Source organism: Homarus americanus, unplaced genomic scaffold, assembly GCF_018991925.1.
Source record: "Homarus americanus isolate GMGI-L3 unplaced genomic scaffold, GMGI_Hamer_2.0 scaffold74, whole genome shotgun sequence".
Taxonomy (NCBI): Eukaryota; Metazoa; Arthropoda; class Malacostraca; order Decapoda; family Nephropidae; genus Homarus; species Homarus americanus.
In genome coordinates, this window is record NW_024716951.1 from 1,457,104 (window position 1) to 1,478,547 (window position 21,444).

At 37.7% G+C, this 21,444-nt stretch overlaps 2 protein-coding genes across 3 annotated transcripts; one reads left to right on the forward strand and one right to left on the reverse strand.

Annotated features, from left to right (window-relative positions):
- Positions 1-1,605: 1,605 nt before the first annotated feature.
- On the reverse strand, positions 1,606-13,601 carry LOC121858595. 2 transcript variants are annotated; one of them, XM_042355098.1, is made up of 13 exons: positions 13,462-13,601; positions 13,053-13,201; positions 11,584-11,701; positions 10,882-11,099; positions 10,315-10,492; positions 9,765-9,996; positions 9,278-9,522; positions 7,640-9,148; positions 6,922-7,083; positions 6,601-6,725; positions 5,453-5,722; positions 4,887-5,031; positions 1,606-3,696 (listed from the first exon to the last, which is right to left on the reverse strand). In XM_042355098.1, the coding sequence occupies exons 2-13, from the start codon at positions 13,178-13,180 to the stop codon at positions 2,899-2,901; spliced, it is 4,128 nt and encodes a 1,375-aa protein (XP_042211032.1). In that variant the 5' UTR covers positions 13,181-13,201; positions 13,462-13,601; the 3' UTR covers positions 1,606-2,898. The 2 variants fall into 2 exon arrangements, with proteins under 2 accessions (XP_042211032.1, XP_042211031.1); XM_042355097.1 differs by having other exon boundaries at positions 9,278-9,525.
- A 747-nt stretch (positions 13,602-14,348) lies between these two features.
- Positions 14,349-21,190, forward strand: LOC121858596 (26S proteasome non-ATPase regulatory subunit 5-like). Its single transcript, XM_042355099.1, has 8 exons — positions 14,349-14,531; positions 15,911-16,055; positions 16,707-16,949; positions 17,551-17,803; positions 17,960-18,160; positions 18,652-18,761; positions 19,732-19,921; positions 20,492-21,190. Exons 1-8 carry the CDS (start codon positions 14,356-14,358, stop codon positions 20,698-20,700), a joined length of 1,527 nt encoding a protein of 508 aa, XP_042211033.1. The 5' UTR covers positions 14,349-14,355; the 3' UTR covers positions 20,701-21,190.
- Positions 21,191-21,444: the final 254 nt, after the last annotated feature.

Genomic DNA, 21,444 nt, shown 5'->3' on the forward strand with positions numbered 1-21,444 from the left:
TCAAGGCCTTCCTGTACTAGCAGGTCAGAGGGTGGGGAAGGTATTGATGGGGGTCAGCTTGGGGTGGCAGACCTGGGTGGGGTCTTTACAGAAAGGTCCGATGAATTCAAAAATGAAAACAGTGACTCCTGTTGTCTCGGCAGGGTTGTCAAAATCCTTGGTCTGTTGTGTCATGTTGTCTCACAAAATCGTAAAGATACTTTCTGGAGCGAGTGTACAGAAGTGAAATAAAAAAGAAATAGGTGTATAAACAGAATCTACATCTTCCCATTATACATGAGTGATGGGTTATTGAGTCTGGATCTTCTACCGGACTAAATAAAAGTACAGTATTCTTTCATCCGAAATTACATTATTAAATTTGCTTGTGTATAAGGAAGACCAATGCAGTAAAATGTGTTGCAGCAATTAAAAAGATCAAATTACAATGATAACAGGAAAGACTATGTTAGCCTATTTTTGGCACACGTAACACTGACCTTTGATCTCTCCCTCAAAAATCAAACCAGATCATTTTTCCTGCCCTAGAATAATATAATAATGAAATCACAAGACAATCAGTGAATTGCAAGTTAATTTATTACACATAATTAACTCCAACCACAAACACCTACTTTTACTTACCAAAGGTATTACAAGTACAGTTAACCCTCACTTTCTGCGGTTAATGTAACCCGGAGGTCCCCGCGTAAAGTGAGGCAGTGAACATAACATATGGGATTAATTGGAGTCGGGCCAGACCCCAAACTCCACTTTTGACGACACACAACTATGTTGTAGTAAAAATTTTATCTTAACTTTATGATGGTATGAAAAACAAGTAATATAGAAGAGGTTAGGTTAGGAAAGATAAAGGTTAACATAGGAAAAATAAAGGTTAGGTTAGAAAACTAAAAATTAGGTGTAACACTTACGGTAGTAGAAGAAAGATGGGTCGGCATCGGGATGGAGGCTGGTTCGAGGCAGAGGGAGATTACTGGCCTCAGGTGAATCACCTTACTCGGTGAATCACCATTACTAGTGAATCCCATCACTGTCTTACAGTTGTCAGGGCTTCCTGGGGGTGGTAGTCAGCGGAAGCCATTTTCGGGACAATGGATGCGGCGTTTACCCGGAGTGGCCTTGAGGATGAAACTGCCGCGGCTAGGTCAAGCGTCGTCTTTCCTCCCTCCCTCCCTCCCGGTGGACCGCGTCATAATACTTTAAGCCAATTACAGCTAGCAGCAGAGGGGGTAGGGATGCATGGCCAATCACAGGTCTGATCGTCATATGACGTCAGTGATAACGCAATAAAGACACACACTTCTGCAACCTTACGCACCGCTTGCCCAAGCGGAGGAAGGAGGAGGCAGGCAGGCAGGCAGGCGGGCGTGGCGGGTGGGCGAATCGAAAATAGCGTCGCGCGGACACTCTCCAGCGTAATGGGGTTCCACGTGCAGCGTAATGTGAGCCGGTTCTGGCAAGGCACTGCGTTGCGTGAAACGGCGAATCGGGACGCGTAAAGTGAGGGTTAACTGTACACTTCATTTATGGGATAGTGTAAGAAACTTTGCTCTTGAGGAATATAATCATCTTTGTTTAGGAGGTAATAGAAAAACACCTTAATTATGTAGTAAAAAGATATAATGAATATTGATATGTGAGGTAGTGGGGATCCATTGCCTGGGTGTGTTAGTACAGTACATCAATGCCCATTTCATCATCATCACTACAGGAACAACTACAGCCTGCAGTACAGTATAAGGCAGGCAGGGTCCTACACTAAAACCCCACATTCATTTACCAGTTTAAAACACAGTGATATTGACGATCTGATTCTAAAACAAAACAACCTTATAAATCCTCAATAAACAGGGTTGCGTCAAAAAATGTATACACTGCCTTTCAGATTTTCATGGAGATCAAATAAATGCTTGTATTAAAACAGCGACACTGTGCTTAATTGTTAATATACAGTACAAGGTCTCCAAATATATGTTGTGGGTGACATAACACATCACCAAATAAGGAAAATGCTGTTCTTGCTATGAATTCATACACTATATGCAACCAACACAAAAATCTGAAACGAAGTGTGTAGTGTAGTGAAGTTAAACAGTTCTGAAGTCATAAATGAAGAAAAAAATTTATTTATTCAACTCAATACAGTCCTTAATTGCAATACTGTAATTATTATCTTGCAAGAAATTAATAAAAAACGATGTACATTATCTTCTAGTAGTAGTCATTTGGCTTGATTAAAGTACCCAAAACTGAAGTGGGTAATTATTCAGATTCATGAACCCAAAGCATTTATGGAAAGAATAATGCATCAGCGTCTACTGCTTCAGGTTCATGAGTCTGAATCTTGGGTGACTGTCCCAATATTTAATGTGTTTATGATCTACTGTTGGAAATTAATTTGGGTGTAGGTGCAGGAGATGGAAGTATGTAGTGGAATCAGAAATGTAAAATTGAAAAGGTTGTATAGTATTTTCTGAATTCAGTAAGTACTTATTTTCCTTGAGATTCTTGTGATAATTTCATCTAATTGATTTGTTAATCTTCTTAACTTTTGGTTTTTTTTAAATCTTTGTTGAGTGATAGATTGAATAAATAATTGCAGACTTCAGTTTTTGGTGGTTTCATCAAGCAAAATGACTACCTAAGGATTACAGTAACTTGATAAATTAATAAGAAGTACGTAATGTTTATATACGAAACACAACAAAAACAATGTCTGTGAACACATACTAAAGAAGTATATGATATAATGACATTCGAATGAAAAGAAAAATCTGTGAATGTTTTAAACTTGTTGAAAAGTGACGAAGAACAGAATGTGACTATGTACAGTTAGATACATAAACTGTAGTAATTTACACAAAAGAGCACTACTTTTGAATTCTCGGCACACAGTCAACAAAGTTTTCCATATACACTCTCACAAGCCATGTATAAGGATAAAGATAGATCACAGTTACAAACATAACGATTCATGTTCAAGGGATGATGGATAATCATACGAATATTATGGTCAATGTCTTCAGAGTGTTCAGACTGGAAGAGTTCCTTCATCCAGCGAGCTCTCTTCCATGTCTTCATTGGTTTCACAAGAGCTTTACAGAGAGCCTGTAATAGGTTTTTCATACGTCCAACACCACTCTCGTAAATCTTGATAATGTCGTCACCGTCACTTATGGATGACATCATTTTGAACACGGCGTAGGAATACAAATTTTCAACCAAGTACATCTGAGACAGGAACATCAGCTCTATATATGTCTTAATGTCTCTACTTTCCATGAAGTCACATCGACATCCATACAAGAAGTGTATAAGCATCTCTACAGGCGTCTTACTCGAACATGGCCACTCAACAAATGAACTTACTCCCTCGACAAATGTGCCCTTAAGCATTCCTCTCAGTACCTCATTTTTTTCTGCCAAGAACTCACGATTAGCCGACACTGTGCTACCATCTTCCAGTTTAAATGTCACGTCCTTAATCTCATCAAGTCCCCATTTGCATTCTGTTGGTTTTTTTCCTTCAGATTCTGAAGAATTACCCACGAGGGTTTGTGCATTGTCCTGGTTGAAATTTAGCTTTTTATCACTTTTCTGTTGCATCTTGATATGCTCAGCCACTTCCTCTGGAGTGTGTTTTCCCTGGCGTAAACACACGGCACACATGACCGGTTTAAACTGGTTCTCCAACTGTGGGAAAAAAATATTATAAGTGGAGATTTGATCCTGATATTCCTTGGCCTGTAGCCAAGCAACTCATGTATAACCATGCACCGAGCCACCTAAAATAGTATACAGGTATAACTCGTTTACTGTTAATTCACTTGACGTTAATTTGTTTTAGCGATAAAAATAATTTTGACACCCTTTCTTACTTAATGTTTGGTTTAGGGATAGCTTAACTGACTGAAAAGGGGGAAAAACTGGGGATGAGGTGGACTGTGAGATGGCATGGTTTGAGTGTGGAGGGAGCTTTTTTTTTTACATAAAATATGTGCTATTATATTTTATGATATGCTATGTATCAATATTAATGTTTTTCAATGTAATTTTTGCTCACTTTTGACATATGCCATTTAACATCTGTTCGAATTAAGCTCACCTTGTGCTCACTAAATGGTATAACTCTGAACCACATTGTTTATACAGTACAGGTATAGAAGTTTGGTGTTAACAAATGAATCGTAACTTCAAAATTTATTTTAATGAATTCGTTTATTACAGTATTATTATTTGGGAGCACAGAACTAAACTCAGCATTTACCACTCTGGTGTTTGAACCTGTTGTTTCCCCTCTGTGCTTCACAATAATTTTGCTTAATGTTAGGTTTTTCAGGAACGCAGCCCCATCGTTAAATGAGGGATACCTGTATCCTATATTGGCTTGCAGCAAAAGCCAGTGAGTGAAGTTCCTCACAAATTTTAGGCCAGACTCCAGCATCTACAGTATAAGTTAACATTTATTTTAACATAATAGATCAGATTACTCGCTAGTGAAATCAAATATATCTTCGACCCAGCACAGGCCTGACACTTCACTAGTGCTAAAAACAGAGATAAAGGTAATTACTGTATCTCTGTGTCCCATATGGAAACAAAAGAACACCCAGATACAGGGGAGCCATCCACACAGTATGAAGTCTAAACAAAGATTGAAGAAACTGGCCCTGAACTGTATTTACTTGATGATTACACAACTTGAAATCTCCAACAACACCAAATCAGCGATAAATAACAGTCAGAAGGTAAGAGATAACCATGCTAAATGCTCACAGCCTTCACATTAAACTAAACACATGGAGGAGAAACAAATTAATGAGAAAAGAGGGAATGGATTAATTCTCTGGTAACCTACAGAATTAATAAGACAATTATATTACCTGAAGTGTGGTTGCTAGTCTTGATATAGCTGCAGTGGCATACATGTAGCTTGCTTCATTGGGAGGCATCTCTGAGTGCAGGACCTTCATAAGCATGTCTAATGCTGGGTAACCCACCATGAAGTCATACAGAAGTTTAGGACACCTACAAACAGAAAATTAACACAGATTCAGTAACCACGGATATATGCAAACTTTTTTAAACCTTTTGTGGCTTGTGAGGAATGACATGACTGTTATGACTCCTGATGTGGAATGTAGCCAGGTACTCATCTTAGCCTATGTACTGTATCAGTACAAAATCGTTCCCCCCATGGTGATGCCAGGTGACAAGAATCAACAGCCAATTCAATAAACAAACTAACAGACTCTACCTTCATTTTCTGTCAGTCTTTCATTAATATTGTATAAAAGATGAGTCTACTTCACTACAAATATTTACCTGGTTATGTGACAAGAATCAACAGCCAATTCAATAAACAAACTAACAGACTCTACCTTCATTTTCTGTCAGTCTTTCATTAATATTGTATAAAAGATGAGTCTACTTCACTACAAATATTTACCTGGTTATGTGAGGGAGTGCCATAACACACCCCTCCCTCACACTGTGTTCCCGGGTTCTCTGCAGTCTGTTGGAGACCTCACACTGTCCATACTGATGGATGTGGTTGAAGAAGTTGACCATCTGATCTAAAAAAGCCACGGCTCCCTCTGAGAGGATACGGCACTGTGGGCAGCCATTGGGAGACTCCGGGTCGCCAGCCTCCCCGAGTTCTACCGCCACGTAAGGGATAAAGAGACTGTCTAGGAGAGGCTGGATACACAGGGAGTTTCTGTCAAAATAAAGTTTGATGAATAAGGGAAACAACCCAGTGAAATGGGCTATCAAACTGCTTATGTGGTTTACCGATTAATTTCCTAAAGTTTAAGTAGCATGTTGACATATACCGTTATGAATTTTATTACCTATACCCAAGATAACTTTTCAATCATTCAAACACAATTTGAACATTATTATACGAGTTATATTTCATAGCAATGCCTTATGGGTAAAAAAAAATATACATATAATCAGTTTCATAAACAAATTACTTATTTTAATATTCTGGTTAACATCTCCATGAAATAACAACTTATAGTTTAATGAACTAGTGACTGGAAGACAATATAAGGAAGTGAATTCTCTAAATGTGGGTTGTTCACACAGTATCTGACCATTATCTGGTAGGAGTGAATATAACAGTTACTTTATCTCTTTGGCAGGTTGCTTGCTAGTCCACTCAAGGGTTACTTCCACAATAGGCAAATGTATCTATGCCATACTGATTACAAGTACTGTATTGAGTGTACAATAATTAATATACAGATAGGGGCCTCAATATTTTATTCCTGCCAAAAATCTTCTCTAGAACCATTAGTCTGCAGTGCATGTTCTGTCACTAAGTTAAGGAGTCACTTTACTTATCTTTTTTTTTCTTTTCAAGCACATACAGTTAGCTCTTTTCTACTGTGATGCCAGAAGGCCAGACAGGTGTTGACTTCCTGATTCTTAGCATCCAACAGCTAGTGGGTAACTCCATACCCTTAACAGGAAGAGAAGGCAAAAAACATGTATTGAGTGACAGGTGGCCTTGAGGTTCTTCTGACATGGTCCCCTGGCAGAGAAGGGAACCATATATTTCTGTACCCTTTCAATAAGACATCAGCTTACCTGGCAACTGTAACCAGCATTCGGGTTGCTGACTTATGGATCACTTGAGCTGTTGAGAGGTAGGTCATGATGCGTGGCACAAACTCTCGACACACTGGGTTTATGGCCTCCTTCACGTGAGCAACCTGTTGACCATCCATGTAAAAATTATACAGGTAAAAATTATATTGACAATACACAACTACTCATCATTGGGTCCGAACATTTTCTTCCATAAATCTCCCTATAATTTGCCAATCAAAGACTCGAGCTTTGTTTTACTTGTTGATCAACTCAGATAACCAGAGTTTAAGCCACAACTCAAGAGAGACTTTCCCTTACCTGTCCTATGGCTCGCACAACCAGTTCTAATAGCTCCAGATTTTGTGCATCCTCTGTGGATAAATCAGTATAAACAGCATTGGAGCAAATGCTGCTGGTCCGCCGAACACCCCGGAGTGGCTGACAGTCACCCTGCTTCACTTCTGGACTTTTCTCCAATTCCTAGAATAAAGGAAAAAGAGAAAAAATCTGAGATAAAGATAAAAGTACAGCAACAGTAAATATTTCTACTCCAGTAAACCATTTGCCTTCCTTAAACCATAGTAATAAGGTGTTTTTTGAAGAGTACTGTTTACTGTATATCTACTTAAACCTGAGTTCATAATTATTTTCTACTATGAAGTAACACATCCCAAGCAGCACTTACTCTCTAAAAGTTGTCATCTTGTAAGATGAGGATTGATCCTGAAATCCTCTTCTATCAATAAGATCAGATTAAGTGGTTTGTGTCATGCAGCAGTTACCATATTTTACGGCATATAGGAATGAATCTCCCAATATCTATCTCCAGTAGGCTAAGTCCTATCTAGCCCAACTCCAGAATTAAATATCTGTTATTGTTTACTTAAACACATTGCAAGCCTTGCCTAATACATTTATCCTAACCGAGACAACCCTTTCCAATTCTCTTTCTCCTGACAATGCATAAGATATATATTTTATATAACCTACCCTAAAAATTTTAATTTAATTTAATAATAAAAAATAATGTTCAAACCTTAACTGGACTATACACATCAGACTTGGTGTCTCCAGCAGGAAGGCCGGTCTGCCGTTTGAGACCCTTTTTCCTCACACGGAACTTAATTTGATTGAGACGCACAAAAGGCGACTTTCCTGCTTCCCCTTCAGCCACTGGTTCCTTATCTGCTTCTTTCTCGGATGGCTCGAGAGATGATGACTGACCTTCAGTCATTTGTTCTTCACTCATGGCTAAGTTGCACTCACTTTCTTCCTGAGTTTCAATTGCTAGATCACATTTAATTTTCTTTCCCTGAGGTATATCTACAGTTGAGCAAATAGTACTAGATGAATTTCTTAACCTCTTTCCTGAAGGTGAACTTATCATTAATTTTTCATCTATATCCTCTGTGAATGTTTGGTTCTCACTAACATTCATGTCATCAGTCAATGGGTTTTTAGTATTACCAGCTGTGCCGCTGGTCTCTCCCTCCTGGGAGGTTTCATCATTACTAATAACACTGTCTTCTTCAAGCTCACTTATATCTTCTTTATTCTCTTCACAATCATTCCCTTTGGTATCATGTACTACAGGAGAAAACCTTCCATCCCCATCAGATTGTTCCATTTCCTCCTCATCATCATACTCCCAGTCTGAAGGATACTTAATTGGAGATGTAGAGCGAGGCGGAGACTGCATAATGGGGGAACACGGTGGTGATATATATGGGGCCACTGGAGTTGACAAGTCAAAAGGCCATGGGAGAATATTTATGGGGCTACTCTGAGGTAGAGAGAAACAAGGCGGTGAGAATGTTGGCGATTCACTTCTGCCTTGGGCTGGAGACCACGTGGGTGACCCGTGGCTGGATCCTGACCCTGACTGGTTACTCCGAGGAGAGCAGGACAAACTTCCAGGACTCTTTGGGTTATGGTAGCTGTACATTAAAGGGCTCCTCGGATTACTGTACGTGGAATTATCTGGAGAGGCAGGCAGAGAGCTGTCAAGAGGACTTTTGGAATTTTCTTTTACAAATGAATGAAGAGTCAGTGACTTTTGTTGGAAGCTGTCCATCTTAGATTTAAAATTTTGACCTAATATTCCTTCCTCAGTGCTGGGAAAGCTGAACTGTGTATCATTTACCTTTGGTGTTATCATCTGAGAAGTCTGAGATGCACTTCTTGAAACATTTTTTGCAACAGCTAATTTTGAGCAAGAAGGCACTTCTGCAGTGCTTGTGCTACTGGGTTTAACCTGACATTCACTTACACTTGAAACACAACTATCTTTCTCATCCTCTTTTATGCTTGGATTTTCTTTCTCTTCTATATTAAATTTCATCTCTTTATCATCACTAGTTTCCATTTCTTCTGATTCGTCTCTTTCTTGTAATTCATTCTGTTTATCTAGAGATTCACTCCTGATGGTATGAATACAGCAGCCAGGCTGGATGTCCTGGCGCAGCTTCCTATACTCGGCCATTAATTCATCAAACTGCTCGGCCAGTTGTGGAAGAAGTTTGGCAGCGAGAAAGTACTTCAGAATCTGTAAATTATAAACCTCAAGTAAATATGAAAAATTAATAACATCTAAAATAAAAATTCTATAAAATATTCACTGCAGCAAAATTGTCTCATCAATCAATATATTCACCACTTCCTACCAAACACTTACTGTATCTTTAAATGAGTATATATTCTCTACTCCAAGTATAGCCTTTAAGATGGCTGGTCTGAGCTTGACGTGATTGCGATGTGTGGTCAAGAGAGAGACGAGCAGTGCCACCCCCCCGCACTCCATCAGCTGCGTCCATGCCCGTCCCAGAAACGTTGGAGGTTCAGAAAATGACCCAAATGCCAAGTTATTACATTCACTGGATCCTTTACAAAACTTGCACAGAGCTAGAATCAGCTTCTCTTCTTCTGAAATCCAAAGGCAAAAATTAAAAAAACAGAAAATCGTGTACACAGGCCAACCTTCTCCTATCACCCTGCTGTCTTATCAACAATGTTCTCTGACCGTGAATCACGTTGCCTGCCATATAAATGACCTTCTGATGTTGCACATATTCAGTCATGATTAACAAAACAGCCCCTGAGTGACTGACTGACTGTAGCAAAGTTTCAAATGTGAAATAAATCAATTGCAGCATCTGACTTACCAATACCTGTCACCCGTCTATTCTGGAGTTCTGATACAATGATTGTGGGAGCCAGAGCAGTACAGAGATGATCAATTACTTTGGCATCCAAGGCATCGCGTCTATGTGTGGTCGACTCAAAGCATGTGTGTATTATATTTAAAATTATTCGTAACACACACTCGTAGATTTCCAGGTCCGTGCTCCCTGACATTTTTGTTACACACATCATGTTATTAGTTCCTTCCATTATCTGTAAAAGTTATGTTCAGTTAGCATTATACTGTATAAACTTTGCTTGGTTCTTCATCTACCTGGAATCATTAACAAAAAACAAACGAACTATGTAAATTTTCAGATAAACAGGTGTCGTATACCCGAGTGGAGGATGAGGTGGGAAATAAGATTAAGAGTAATTCTAGCAGTACAAATTTCCACTTATAAATTCTGAGAAGGATGATATTCATGTTTGAATATTATACTCACACTATCCCTCACTCACCAACTGACTCTCAATAACACTCACCCACTGCCTCATCTGATTCACACTATCACTCACCCACTAACTTACCTGACTCACACATGCTGGGTGAGACACTCGTGAAAAATGCGCGATGGCTTTTATGGTAGACTGCACAAGCTCGGGACTCGACGGACAAGCTGGAGAACCAAAGCCCACTTTACAGATGTGTAGGATGCCTTTATTCATCACAATCTTCTGGCAATGTTCTCCACTGCTGGCCAACAATCTGGAAATATACACATGTAACCAGTATCTCTTTATATGGTATACGACTGTACATCATCTAATCAGACACCAATTTATAGTCTGATAACCTTGGTAGACTTAAAATATAATGCAGTGCCAATTCTAAAACTTATAGTATGACACTGTCACCTGTTAGCATTAATAGTGGTCAGGGAAAATCATAATCTTTATAATTTATACATACTGAAGTGGAAGAAAAAATCAACATTTACAGTATTTTCCTAAGTTAGATAGAGCACACATGAATTTTTTTTTAGTATGATTACAGACATAAAAAGTTGTAAGAATTAATGTGATTAGAGTATATTTTAATACTGTATGTACATTATATATAATAAATAGTTATTTCAACAGACTTTAAGTAATAACCTTAAAGCTCTGATGGCTGCCAACTTGGTGTCATCTTCTTTACAGTTTAAAAGTAACTCAAGTATATGGTCTACAGCTTTAAGTTTGAAGAAAATTTCACAGCTGGGTCGGTGCAGCGCCTGGTTGGCCATGGTCCTACAGGCACGCAGCTGTAGAGCTTCTGATTTGGCACATTTAAGCACATTCAGCAGGTGAGGTACACCACCAATGTTAAATACCTGAAATTATATAAAACTTTAGTTACGATGAAGGTGTTTAATACATCTCAGAGGTACAGTTGCCAGCAAAAGTTCTCCCACACACTTGCTACACAGGGCTGTAGGACTTTTGCTGGCAACTGTGCAATATATTCAACATTTCCTTACTCACTCTTCACTAATCAAATAATAAGTTCCCATAAAGATTTCACTGCAAACTTTCCAAAACAAATGACTCACTTGATTAAAAATTCATTTTATTTACGATTGAAGTAATTCACCAATGATATTCAGTATTCTTTTCTCATTGGTAAATATTCATTACATATTAAATTAACCCCTTGTGTATGAGGTCGCCTCTGAGCTGAATGAAATCATCTCACATTACCTAAATAAAATATTAAAAGTGGTGTCCCTGAAGTGAAGCGGAAGAGGTTAATAATGTGAGCCACGATAGATAGTGAAGGTGTATACAGTACTTGAGAAAAGAGAGGAAGAGACTGACCTCACTCCGGCTCCCTTCACTGGTACAGCAGCCACTCAGTATACTCAGAGCTCCATTGAGAATATCTTCATTGGGTCGTTGCACCAGTTTCAGCGTCTGAGGAACTAACCCCAAACTCCTGTGAACATGAAAACAAAAGATCATTACACACAGACCTCGATTTATGAAAGGGTTCCATTCCTGATAAACCTTTGGTAAACTGAAGTAAACTTTCATCACAGACATTCATTAGAGAAGTTCAGATTTTTTTTTTTTTTTACGGGAATTTGCCCACCCGGGCACAGGTCAAACGACCCACAACGGAGCCTGTGGGGCGAAAAAAAAAAAGAATGGAAAGAAATTGAAAATATAGAAAGAAAGGTTATACTGTATTAATCTACACCACGAAGATGCCAGAAAACCAGCTTTTTAAAGTGAGACAGATTGTAAGAGCATGGAAACACAGAAGAAGGCAGAGCATTCCACAGTTTGGCTGTGTGAGGAAAGAAGGAGGTACTATAACGGGTTATTCTCGTGTGACCGACATCCACAGAGAAACGGTGGGCACCGCGGGCAAGACGTGTGTTACGAACCCACGGCCTTGCCGGCAGTACACAGGATGCCAAATCCACTGAACATTGCCCGTTAAAGTACCTGTAAAAGAGAGAGAGTGAAGCAACATTGCGGAGAAGAGAAAGGGGAGAGAGATTGTCGACTAAAGGAGGAGAGTTAATAAGACGAAATGCCTTTGATTCCACCCTATCTAATAGTTGGACGCAAGAAGAGCCACCCCGGATATGAGAGCAGTACTCCAAGTTAGGATGAATGAATCCCTTATATACTTGGAGCAACTGCTCAGGAGTGAAATAGTTGCGGCATCTGTACAGCATTCCCAATTTTCAGGAAGGTAGCTTTAGTTATACTAAGGATGTGTGATTTCCAGGACATATTGGAGGAAATGGTGAGGCTTAACATATTTATTTCAGAATTTGGGAGGATGATAGCATCCTGAAATGTAATTGGTGGAAGATCGTTCCTATGAAAATAACTTCGCTAAAATGCCATCAAATGCTATAAAACATGTTAAATAAATTTTTGGGGGAGTTTATGTAATAATCAAAAGATAATAATAAATAAAATGCTTGTAAGTGAAATAGATGTAGAAGAATATTCAGTATAGTAGTAATTTTATACCTGTACTGTATTTACAAAGCAAAAAATTCTAAAAATGCCAAAATATTTCACACATACTTTGGGGTTTTCATCTGTAAATCAAAACACAAGAGGTATTATATTATTAGACTTAATGCTCAGATAATTTTACCAAACCTAATCTAACCTAATTTAACTAAACCTAATCTAATGTAACCCATTTTAACTAAACCTAACCTAATCAAACCAAACATAATTTAACCTGATCTGATCTGATCTGATCTGATCTGACCTGACCTAATCAAACCAAACATAATTTAAGGTAACATTCTTCGTACCGAAAGACTGCTATATTCTCGTTGTTCGTCAATAATCTCTTCTTGATTTCTCGTAAACCTCTGATGACCTTATCGTTCGAAGATGACCTCAGAAGGTCAAATAGGATTTTGGCCTTCTGTTTGTCCATTATAATTGTAGTTTAGCGCTCCTGGAAAAGGGGGACAAATTGTCATCGTAAAGGATTATGTACAGAAATGGTGCCACACTATCATCCACCATGCAGGAAGTATATTGTATTCGCATTAACATTATCTAAAAAAAAAATATCACACTATAAAACACACAAAATGCATTCTCACTACTCAACCCCAAAGGTCCAATTTGGCCTAAGGTTCCGCTCAAAACTAAATGGCGAGTTAGCTTATGGCCTCTATAAAATAAATATGAAATTCTAACTACTATTCTTACATTCGTGTTACGTCACTGTCAGCTGTGTTCCCAAAAGGCCACAATAATTATTTAAAGTCACTCCAGCTTTTTCTTTCTGTTTAGGTCCATTTAACACAGCTGGTACAAGTGATCAATGTTAGAGACCAGCCACGAACATGTTGGCTGACTTATTTATTATTAAACTAAAAACGGATATCACAAGACTCAAACAACTTAAGGTAGTTATAGTTTGAGGGTAAGACAAGTTTGTTTTATTGTCTATAAAATAAATGATTCAGAGATATTTTCAGCTTGTAACATTAAATATTTGCTTCCAGCTGTTAAAATTTGCAGCTGTATCCCACTTGCCTCTCCCACGGCACAGTTTGTCGAGATAGGTCAGGTTAGGTTAATGGATCCTACAGTGTAAATACTCCGGTAAAAACAACTCAACCTCGATAGACCGCATACTATAGTTACACCGACGCTTTTTAAATAAACAATAACCCTGACATATATCCTGACCTCTGAAAGCTTAGGGTATATGTCTGTCAGTCTTGTACAGTACATGTATTCATTTATTATTACTGACATTTGACTTTAATATTTAAAGATAATAAGTCACACTATAAATTAAATCTTCCGTTACATTAAATTGGATATAATGGTCATTTTTAATTAAGAAACATATCTTTTTATATAACGGCAAAGTCAAGATGTGTGTCAGGTGGTTAATGAGTCAATGTTTACATCCCCGGGTCTAAAATAACCTTCATTAAACCTTTATTTCTTCTCAAGTTTATATTACCAAAGAAAAAACATATAATTTAATATAATCAATAAAATATTATATTGTATTGAATTAATATATGAATAAAGTATATTTAAGTTAATTATTATATTAAACACTGAAGGGTTGTGTTAGTGACCAAGATGGCAGGCAACGAGGTAGTTCAGTTGTTGAGTGAGCTGACCATCTCTAATGACTCTAAGAAGTTGTTGTCAGATTTAAAGACATTGCTCATAGCATTAACAACCTCACAAGGGCTTGGTTCACATAAACATCTGGAACTTAATGGTTTATTTGACTGCATCAACAGCTCGGACAGGTAAGGCTCTTGGACCTGGTGAACCTATGGAAGTTTTCTGCATTATATTTGATGTCATGTAATTTGGTGATATCAAAGTACAAATTAGGGTATTATGGTCCCTTTATACATGGTTTACACGACTGCAGTTGTGTGGTTATCACTTAACAACGGTTCCATGTTTAACCAGCTATGCAGCAAGAAACATTCTGAAGAATTCTGTAATATTTAAGAACACTTTCTAAGGTTATCCATCTAACTAAGGAATAATAACGAAAGAAGTAAAGGTCAATTTATGGCCTTACACCGGTCTTTCTCTCGCTGTTTTTAATATGTATTTCATAATGTTTAGACAATTCTAATACTGTACATCTTTCTTTGATGATATTTCCGCCGGAAATTAATTTTTCAATATTATTAGATTTCCTCAGCCACAAGTGTTGACATGATTTGTTTACATGTCACCAGTCTTTCTTTTGTTATTAGAAATATGTTTTTCTTTTGGTATTTGATGAGTTTCGAACGAATTTGACATTAATTTCCGCCGTCAGTCACTAGCATTAAAGGAGATATTCTAAAATGGATTAGGGCGTGGCTACAGGACAGGGAACAGCGAGTGAGTATTAACGGCAATGCATGCTTTAAAATTGTTATCACTTGGGTTTCGGTCCAACGAATTACCCAAAAGTACCCAAATGTACCCAAATGTACCCAAAAGTATATTAAATCAGGGTAAAATCTTAGCGAATATATGTTTTACATCAATAAAACCTGATTAATAATGTTTTCATTGAAATGTAGTCAAAATAATGAAATAATAAACAGCGAAAAACGCTAAATTCCAAAGAGTCACCGATCCAAAATGGAGATATAATTACCAATGTTTCTGTTACTTTGGGGTATTTAACATAGCCGTAGGATTTACTTTTCGTTAGGTTAGGTTAGGTTAGCGAAGTGCATCACGATGGATCTGAGTTATCTCCCTTGTTCACGAACTCTTTGGAATTTAGCGTTTGCCAATACTGAAAGTTTTTCGCTGTTTATTATTTCATCTTACAAATTATTTTTACAAAATTACACTAAAAATATTATTAGACATGTTTTGTGTACTGTATGTATAACAGATATTCGTTAAGATTTTACCCTGATTTAATATACATTTGGGTACTTTTGGGTAATTCGTTGGACCCCTTGGGGTTTTTTTCCAGCACACCCCAGCCAGATTATCAATGTGCAAAAATTCTCTTTTTCTGACAGAAGGCGACATGAATTAGAAATACTATCCATTTAGGTTTTGTTCTACTAGTCATTATCTTGGAGGAGCTCAATATACAATTTTTATATCCAATACCTCTCTTGAGTTTCTTTACCCTAATCTGTGGACTTGATCCACTCAACAGTGAGCAAGTTGAAATAGCTGTAGACACACTAGGGCTGCTGCTGCCCTCCATCAGTGCTCAAGAAGTTGTTGAACGGTTCAGTGCTCAGCTGCTGCGAGGCCTCAATCATCCTCATGAGAAGGTTCGCAGCCTAGTTCTGAAACTGGTAAGGAAATATGTGTATGGTTAATCTTATTATAAATATAATTCAATACATATTTTTTTATTGTTTAGCTATACATGTACATTGAATACTCATAAATATTATAAATTTATTAAATTATTTCAAAGGTTATTACTTAACACTAATTACTCTCTTGTTTTAAAATTTCAAATGCAGGTCCTTAACCAGCATTTAAAGCAGGACCTTTGTGTGAAATTTGAACAAAATCTAAGTTTTGATCTTGTGTACTGAAACACAAGGCATATATTATATTAGGTGTATTGGGGCCCGACAATTACTTTTTTTTTCTGGATAGTAAAAACTATTGTATTAAAATGGTAAACTTAGTCTATGTCCATGATAAAATGTACACAAAGGTTTCATAAATATATTTTTGCCCCATAGCTACTTATGATGCTTTGGCTATAGTACTGTGTTTATCAGCTGCTGTTGTCACTGTTCTGTGTCTCACTGGAAGTCCATCATTTCCTGTTCTCCCCACTCCTGAAACTTCCCCATTTTCTTGATTTTTTTTTTACATTTGACTAGAATTCTCATGCAACCTAACACTTACACAGTGCTGGCCCTATTAGGTATTGCTTTCCTTTTAATACATATATTAACAAGATTCTACAAATAATTGTTATATTTCAGGTGTTGACATGTGCTGAGAGTGAATCAGGAATAGTGTCGGTAATAACAAATCACAGCATATTGTTATCAGTCGTTAGATGCCTTGGAGATAACTCTCTCGGTGTGGTCAAAATTTCCTCGCGTGTTCTGGTTAAAATCTGCGGTCAGGATGCCGGACTGAATGCTGTGTTCTCTAATGAGTCTGTGCCAGTGATGCAGGAAGTGATGTCAAAGTCAGACATCTACAGGTTCAATGTTTATGAGGTCAGTAACTGAGATAGAAGGTAAGAACCAACTCAGATAGAATGAAGCCTGTTGTTCATCATCATCAGTTTATAAAGACAATTATTTATTTCTTATATATACTGTATTCAAAGTGTTTTTATGTAAAAGATCAGTACAGATTTTCATAATTGCAGTACTGTACTGTATAAGGTTATAAGAGTTTATTAATTGAGTATTGCATTAATATATTACACAGTTGTATACAGTGTTGTTTGATAAAGTAATATTTCCGTCTTACCGCATCTGTTGATCAGTTGCTTGGATCCCATATGTTCACTCATTCCAAAAAGTATCTTCATGATTTGTGTTCATTTTCAAATTCATCAGACCCCTCCATAAAGTTTGGGATCGAGTGTACATAGACCAGGTCCATCTACACGCTCTTACAGGATTATCTGCTTGTAATCTATACTGTGTACTGTATTGCTTTGATCATATGTAGACAAGTTCAAAATAGATAAATATTGTATATCACTTGAATATAACACATCATCATAGAATTATTGTTACTGTACACTTATTGAATATGACCATTTGGAATATATGAGTACTAATTTAATATTTTTATTTTATTTTTAAGTTTATAGTACAAGTGTGCTTGCTGGGAGACATGTCACTGGGTGTTGTATCTAACTCTGGGCTACTGGACCGCCTGACCGGAGAAGTGACAACAGGCGACATCCTCACACAACTCAACGCCCTCGAGCTGCTGACACCACTCGTCCTAAACCCCAGTGGCATGGTTCTCTTAGACAGAGGGGGAGTGATTGCAAAGCTCCAGTACCTTCTGTCACTTGCTGAGACAGATCCTATGACTGCCCTCCTCATGCCAGGCTAGTAAAAGGAGTTTAATTTTGCTGAAAAAATAATTTTATATTGATCATATATTGGATAAGTACCATACTATTGATTGGACATACTAAGTACATATTGCAAGCTTGGAATACGTTTTTGGTTAAATTTTAAAACACTAATTTCCATAATTCCAGGCCTGATAAAGTTCTTTGGAAACATGGGCCACTCTCGCCCTCGGCAGATGATAAAGGAAAACAGCTCTGTGGTTGTGATGATCCTACGTCTAGCTGCGGGATCCCTGGACCTGGGTGACCCCACGCTGCAGTTGGTGGCCATTCAAACTGTGGCGCACATTGGAAGTTCTCCTGCGGGGAAGTTGGCTCTTGCTAAATTCAGTAAGTCATCTGTGCCTTGACTTTGTGCATACAGGTATACCTCTAGTAGCAAAGCATCCTTATGACAAAGTTTGTTTTCTCGCTTTTTCTCTTAACATTAACAGAAATAATAATGCAAAAAAAAAAAAAAAATAATGACATCCAACAAGAACACATCACTGCAGTCATTTGTTTTAATTATAGCCAATCAGAATGAAGCGCATAACTCCAAACATAAGCAGTTCTTAAGACACCACTTTTTTCACTTTATCACGAATTCCATTATTTCAAAACACTTTTTAATGAACAATTTCTTCCTAGACTCAAACTTCCTATGGCTCAAACTAACCCATGTCATGCAGAACAGGGTAGGGGTGGGTCTGCTAGCCGGTGCTAACAGACGACATGCCCTCTTATGCTGCCTGTTAATAATAGGTGTTTTAATTATTCTGTGTGTTGTCAACTTGTCATTACTTCAACAGTCATTAATTAAGAGACTTTGATTTCTGCAGAGACTGAAATGGATGAAGTTATGGATGTGTTAGGTTCAAGAATGCGCGTGGCGCCCACCGAGCAGCGTATCTGTGTGCTGGAGGCTCTCACACAGCTCTTCTCTGTACAGGTAAAATGTAAAGTAGTAATTCTGTAAATAAAACAAATTTGAGTTCCTTCTTGTGTGTTATTAAGAAGGTCCACATGTATTTTAAAGGAAATCCATTTGTGTTACAGTAAGTACTTTCTTAACATTGTCCCAGACAATGTTGATTCACTATAACGTTGCTACTCTTTAAGACACCCATGATTCCGACAACGTTGTTTTATGACCCTCCCGATTCGTTATAATGTCCCCTTAACGTTGTCACTCAGCACGGACCACTTTGTATGGGGTGCAGAATGTGGCCTCTTGCGTCTTGCCATGCTGTGTTCTCTCTCGCTGATCATCACAGCGTTCCCAGGGTTTCTTAAGCTTCCACAGCATATGGACGTGTTTGAGTGTTTTTGCTGTAAATACTGTACTTTAGTCCATCAAAATGATTTCCAAGTGCCCATCAAGTGGTAGTGATGCTAGTATTGTGAAGAAGAAATGCAGGACCATTAGCCTTGCTACGAAAATTTAGGTTTTAAACTGATTTGATAAAGATGAATGTGCTGTGGACACAGGTGTAGCATTGGGCCTAACCCCCACAACAGTGTGTAATATCCGGACCAACACAAATAAGATTAAGGCCCATTGGTGAGTACAAAACAAAATTAATGTTTTACTATATCTTATTAATTAAGCATTAATCTAGTGTTTGCTTATCTTTTTGGAAGTATAATACTGTGTATATTTCTTATAAAAATTCCATTGAATTTATATGTATATAATTAAATTATGGGGGCAAAAGGAGACTGGGGAACTTAACTAGCGTATTTTATCTATTTTTTATGGGAAAACTGATTCCGTTTAACGTTTTGGTTTACAAGAATGTAACCACGACGTTAAGCGAGGACTTACTATATTGAGATCATGTTTGTTAGTACGATGTATTTGTACCATTAAGGAGGTAATTGTGTGTCACTTTGGTCATTGTTTCTTTATAACCCCCAAGATTGAGTACCAGACTGAAGAGTTAACTGGTCTGTTGGAGTTGTGGTGGGCAAGTGTTGGTGGGGTCAACCTGGAGAAGGTAGTGGCCGTGGCCCGTCAGCCCTTTATGGATCTTCACTGCGCTGCCCTCGGACTCCTAAACACATTAGCCAACATGCCGTGGGGACAGCGACTTATTTGTTATGAGCCAGGTGCTGAGAAGATGCTGTATATTTAAGATGTTCTTTCTGTTTGATGAAAATGTTTGTCCAAATTGTTCCCTTATTGTACCTAACTTGTCCCTCGCTTCTATCTCCTCCCTACTCTTCCCTGCCACAAGTACACTGTACCTATATAATTAGATATATCACTATTTATTAAGTGTAAACTGCAATTCCTATTTTTATTGTGTTATTGTTGGTAGTTTCCAGAAAAGAGATAAATTTGCCTAAGTTAAAATAAAATCGAGTCTTCGTACACGTGTTCAGGCATGACATAATCAGCCAAACACCCCATTGAAATCCATAGTATTAATATTACTGATAATTTTGCTTCCTAGGGTTTTTAGAGTTGTATGTTTAATGTTGAACATATTGGAAACATTTCAGAGGGCTTAAAACTTATTAAGAGCAACACAGATTGTTACCAGTATGTGTAGAGTACTGTGAATAAATGAATTTTTTGGAGATATTTGCAGCCATATCTTAGGAGTCAACTTATATTTGTTAATCTATACCTTCAAAATTACCTCCATGATTAATTTTTTATCTCTCTCTCTTCAGGACTTATTGAATACATCCTCGACAGAACAACGGAGTCAGAGAAACTGGGTAAGGAATGCAAGTGGACAGTCGTAGAGACACTCGTCAAGTCTCCGTCAACAAGCAGCATCTTCACGGAAAACCACATGTCACAGCTCGAGAAGTACTTCAACCAGGGTCCTTTCTATGTGGAGGCTCAAGTGGAAGTGGCAGTTGAGGGGCTTAATTAGTTATTTCACATTTATAGAACAATTACGCTATATTTTGAGATGTGTAAATTAATGAAAAATATACAGTATATACTAACCTCTTTATCAATGTATTGTACTGTACTGTATACAGTTTTGTTTCGCTTTCTGAGTATTCTTTGTGTTGTTAGAACTTTTTTGGATGTGATATGCACACTGATGGAAAACTCTTCAGGAAGTGATACTTATACTGTACATTTATTTGAGTCTTGAAGGTTATCATATGGAAATGAACAGTAAAAATAAATAAAAAAAATAAATATATTATTTTAATTTTCATGAAATCAGGATAAAAGCTCATCTGTTTGCATCTTGCATACATCCCGTGGCCTTATTCTTGAGCACCTGATTATATTCTGGCAAAATGAAAAGTTGGGTTATTGTCTGGTTAGATAGTGACATCTCTTATGCGCGCGCGCACACACACACACACACACACACACACACACACACACACACACACACACACACACACACACACACACACACACACACACAGGTTGCCTATGTTTATGCCAGAAGCTTTGTTTGTAGAAAAAGTCAGTACAGTATATAAAGATACTAGGTGTCTATAGTATCGGTATACCTGGATTTATAATAAGAAATTTAATTTTACGACAATAAATAATAAAGACAATATTTGTGTGGTAAGGAGTACTGTCATCTGTGTGCAGTAAGGAGTACTGTCATCTGTTTGTGGTAAGGAGTACGTACTGTCATCTGTGT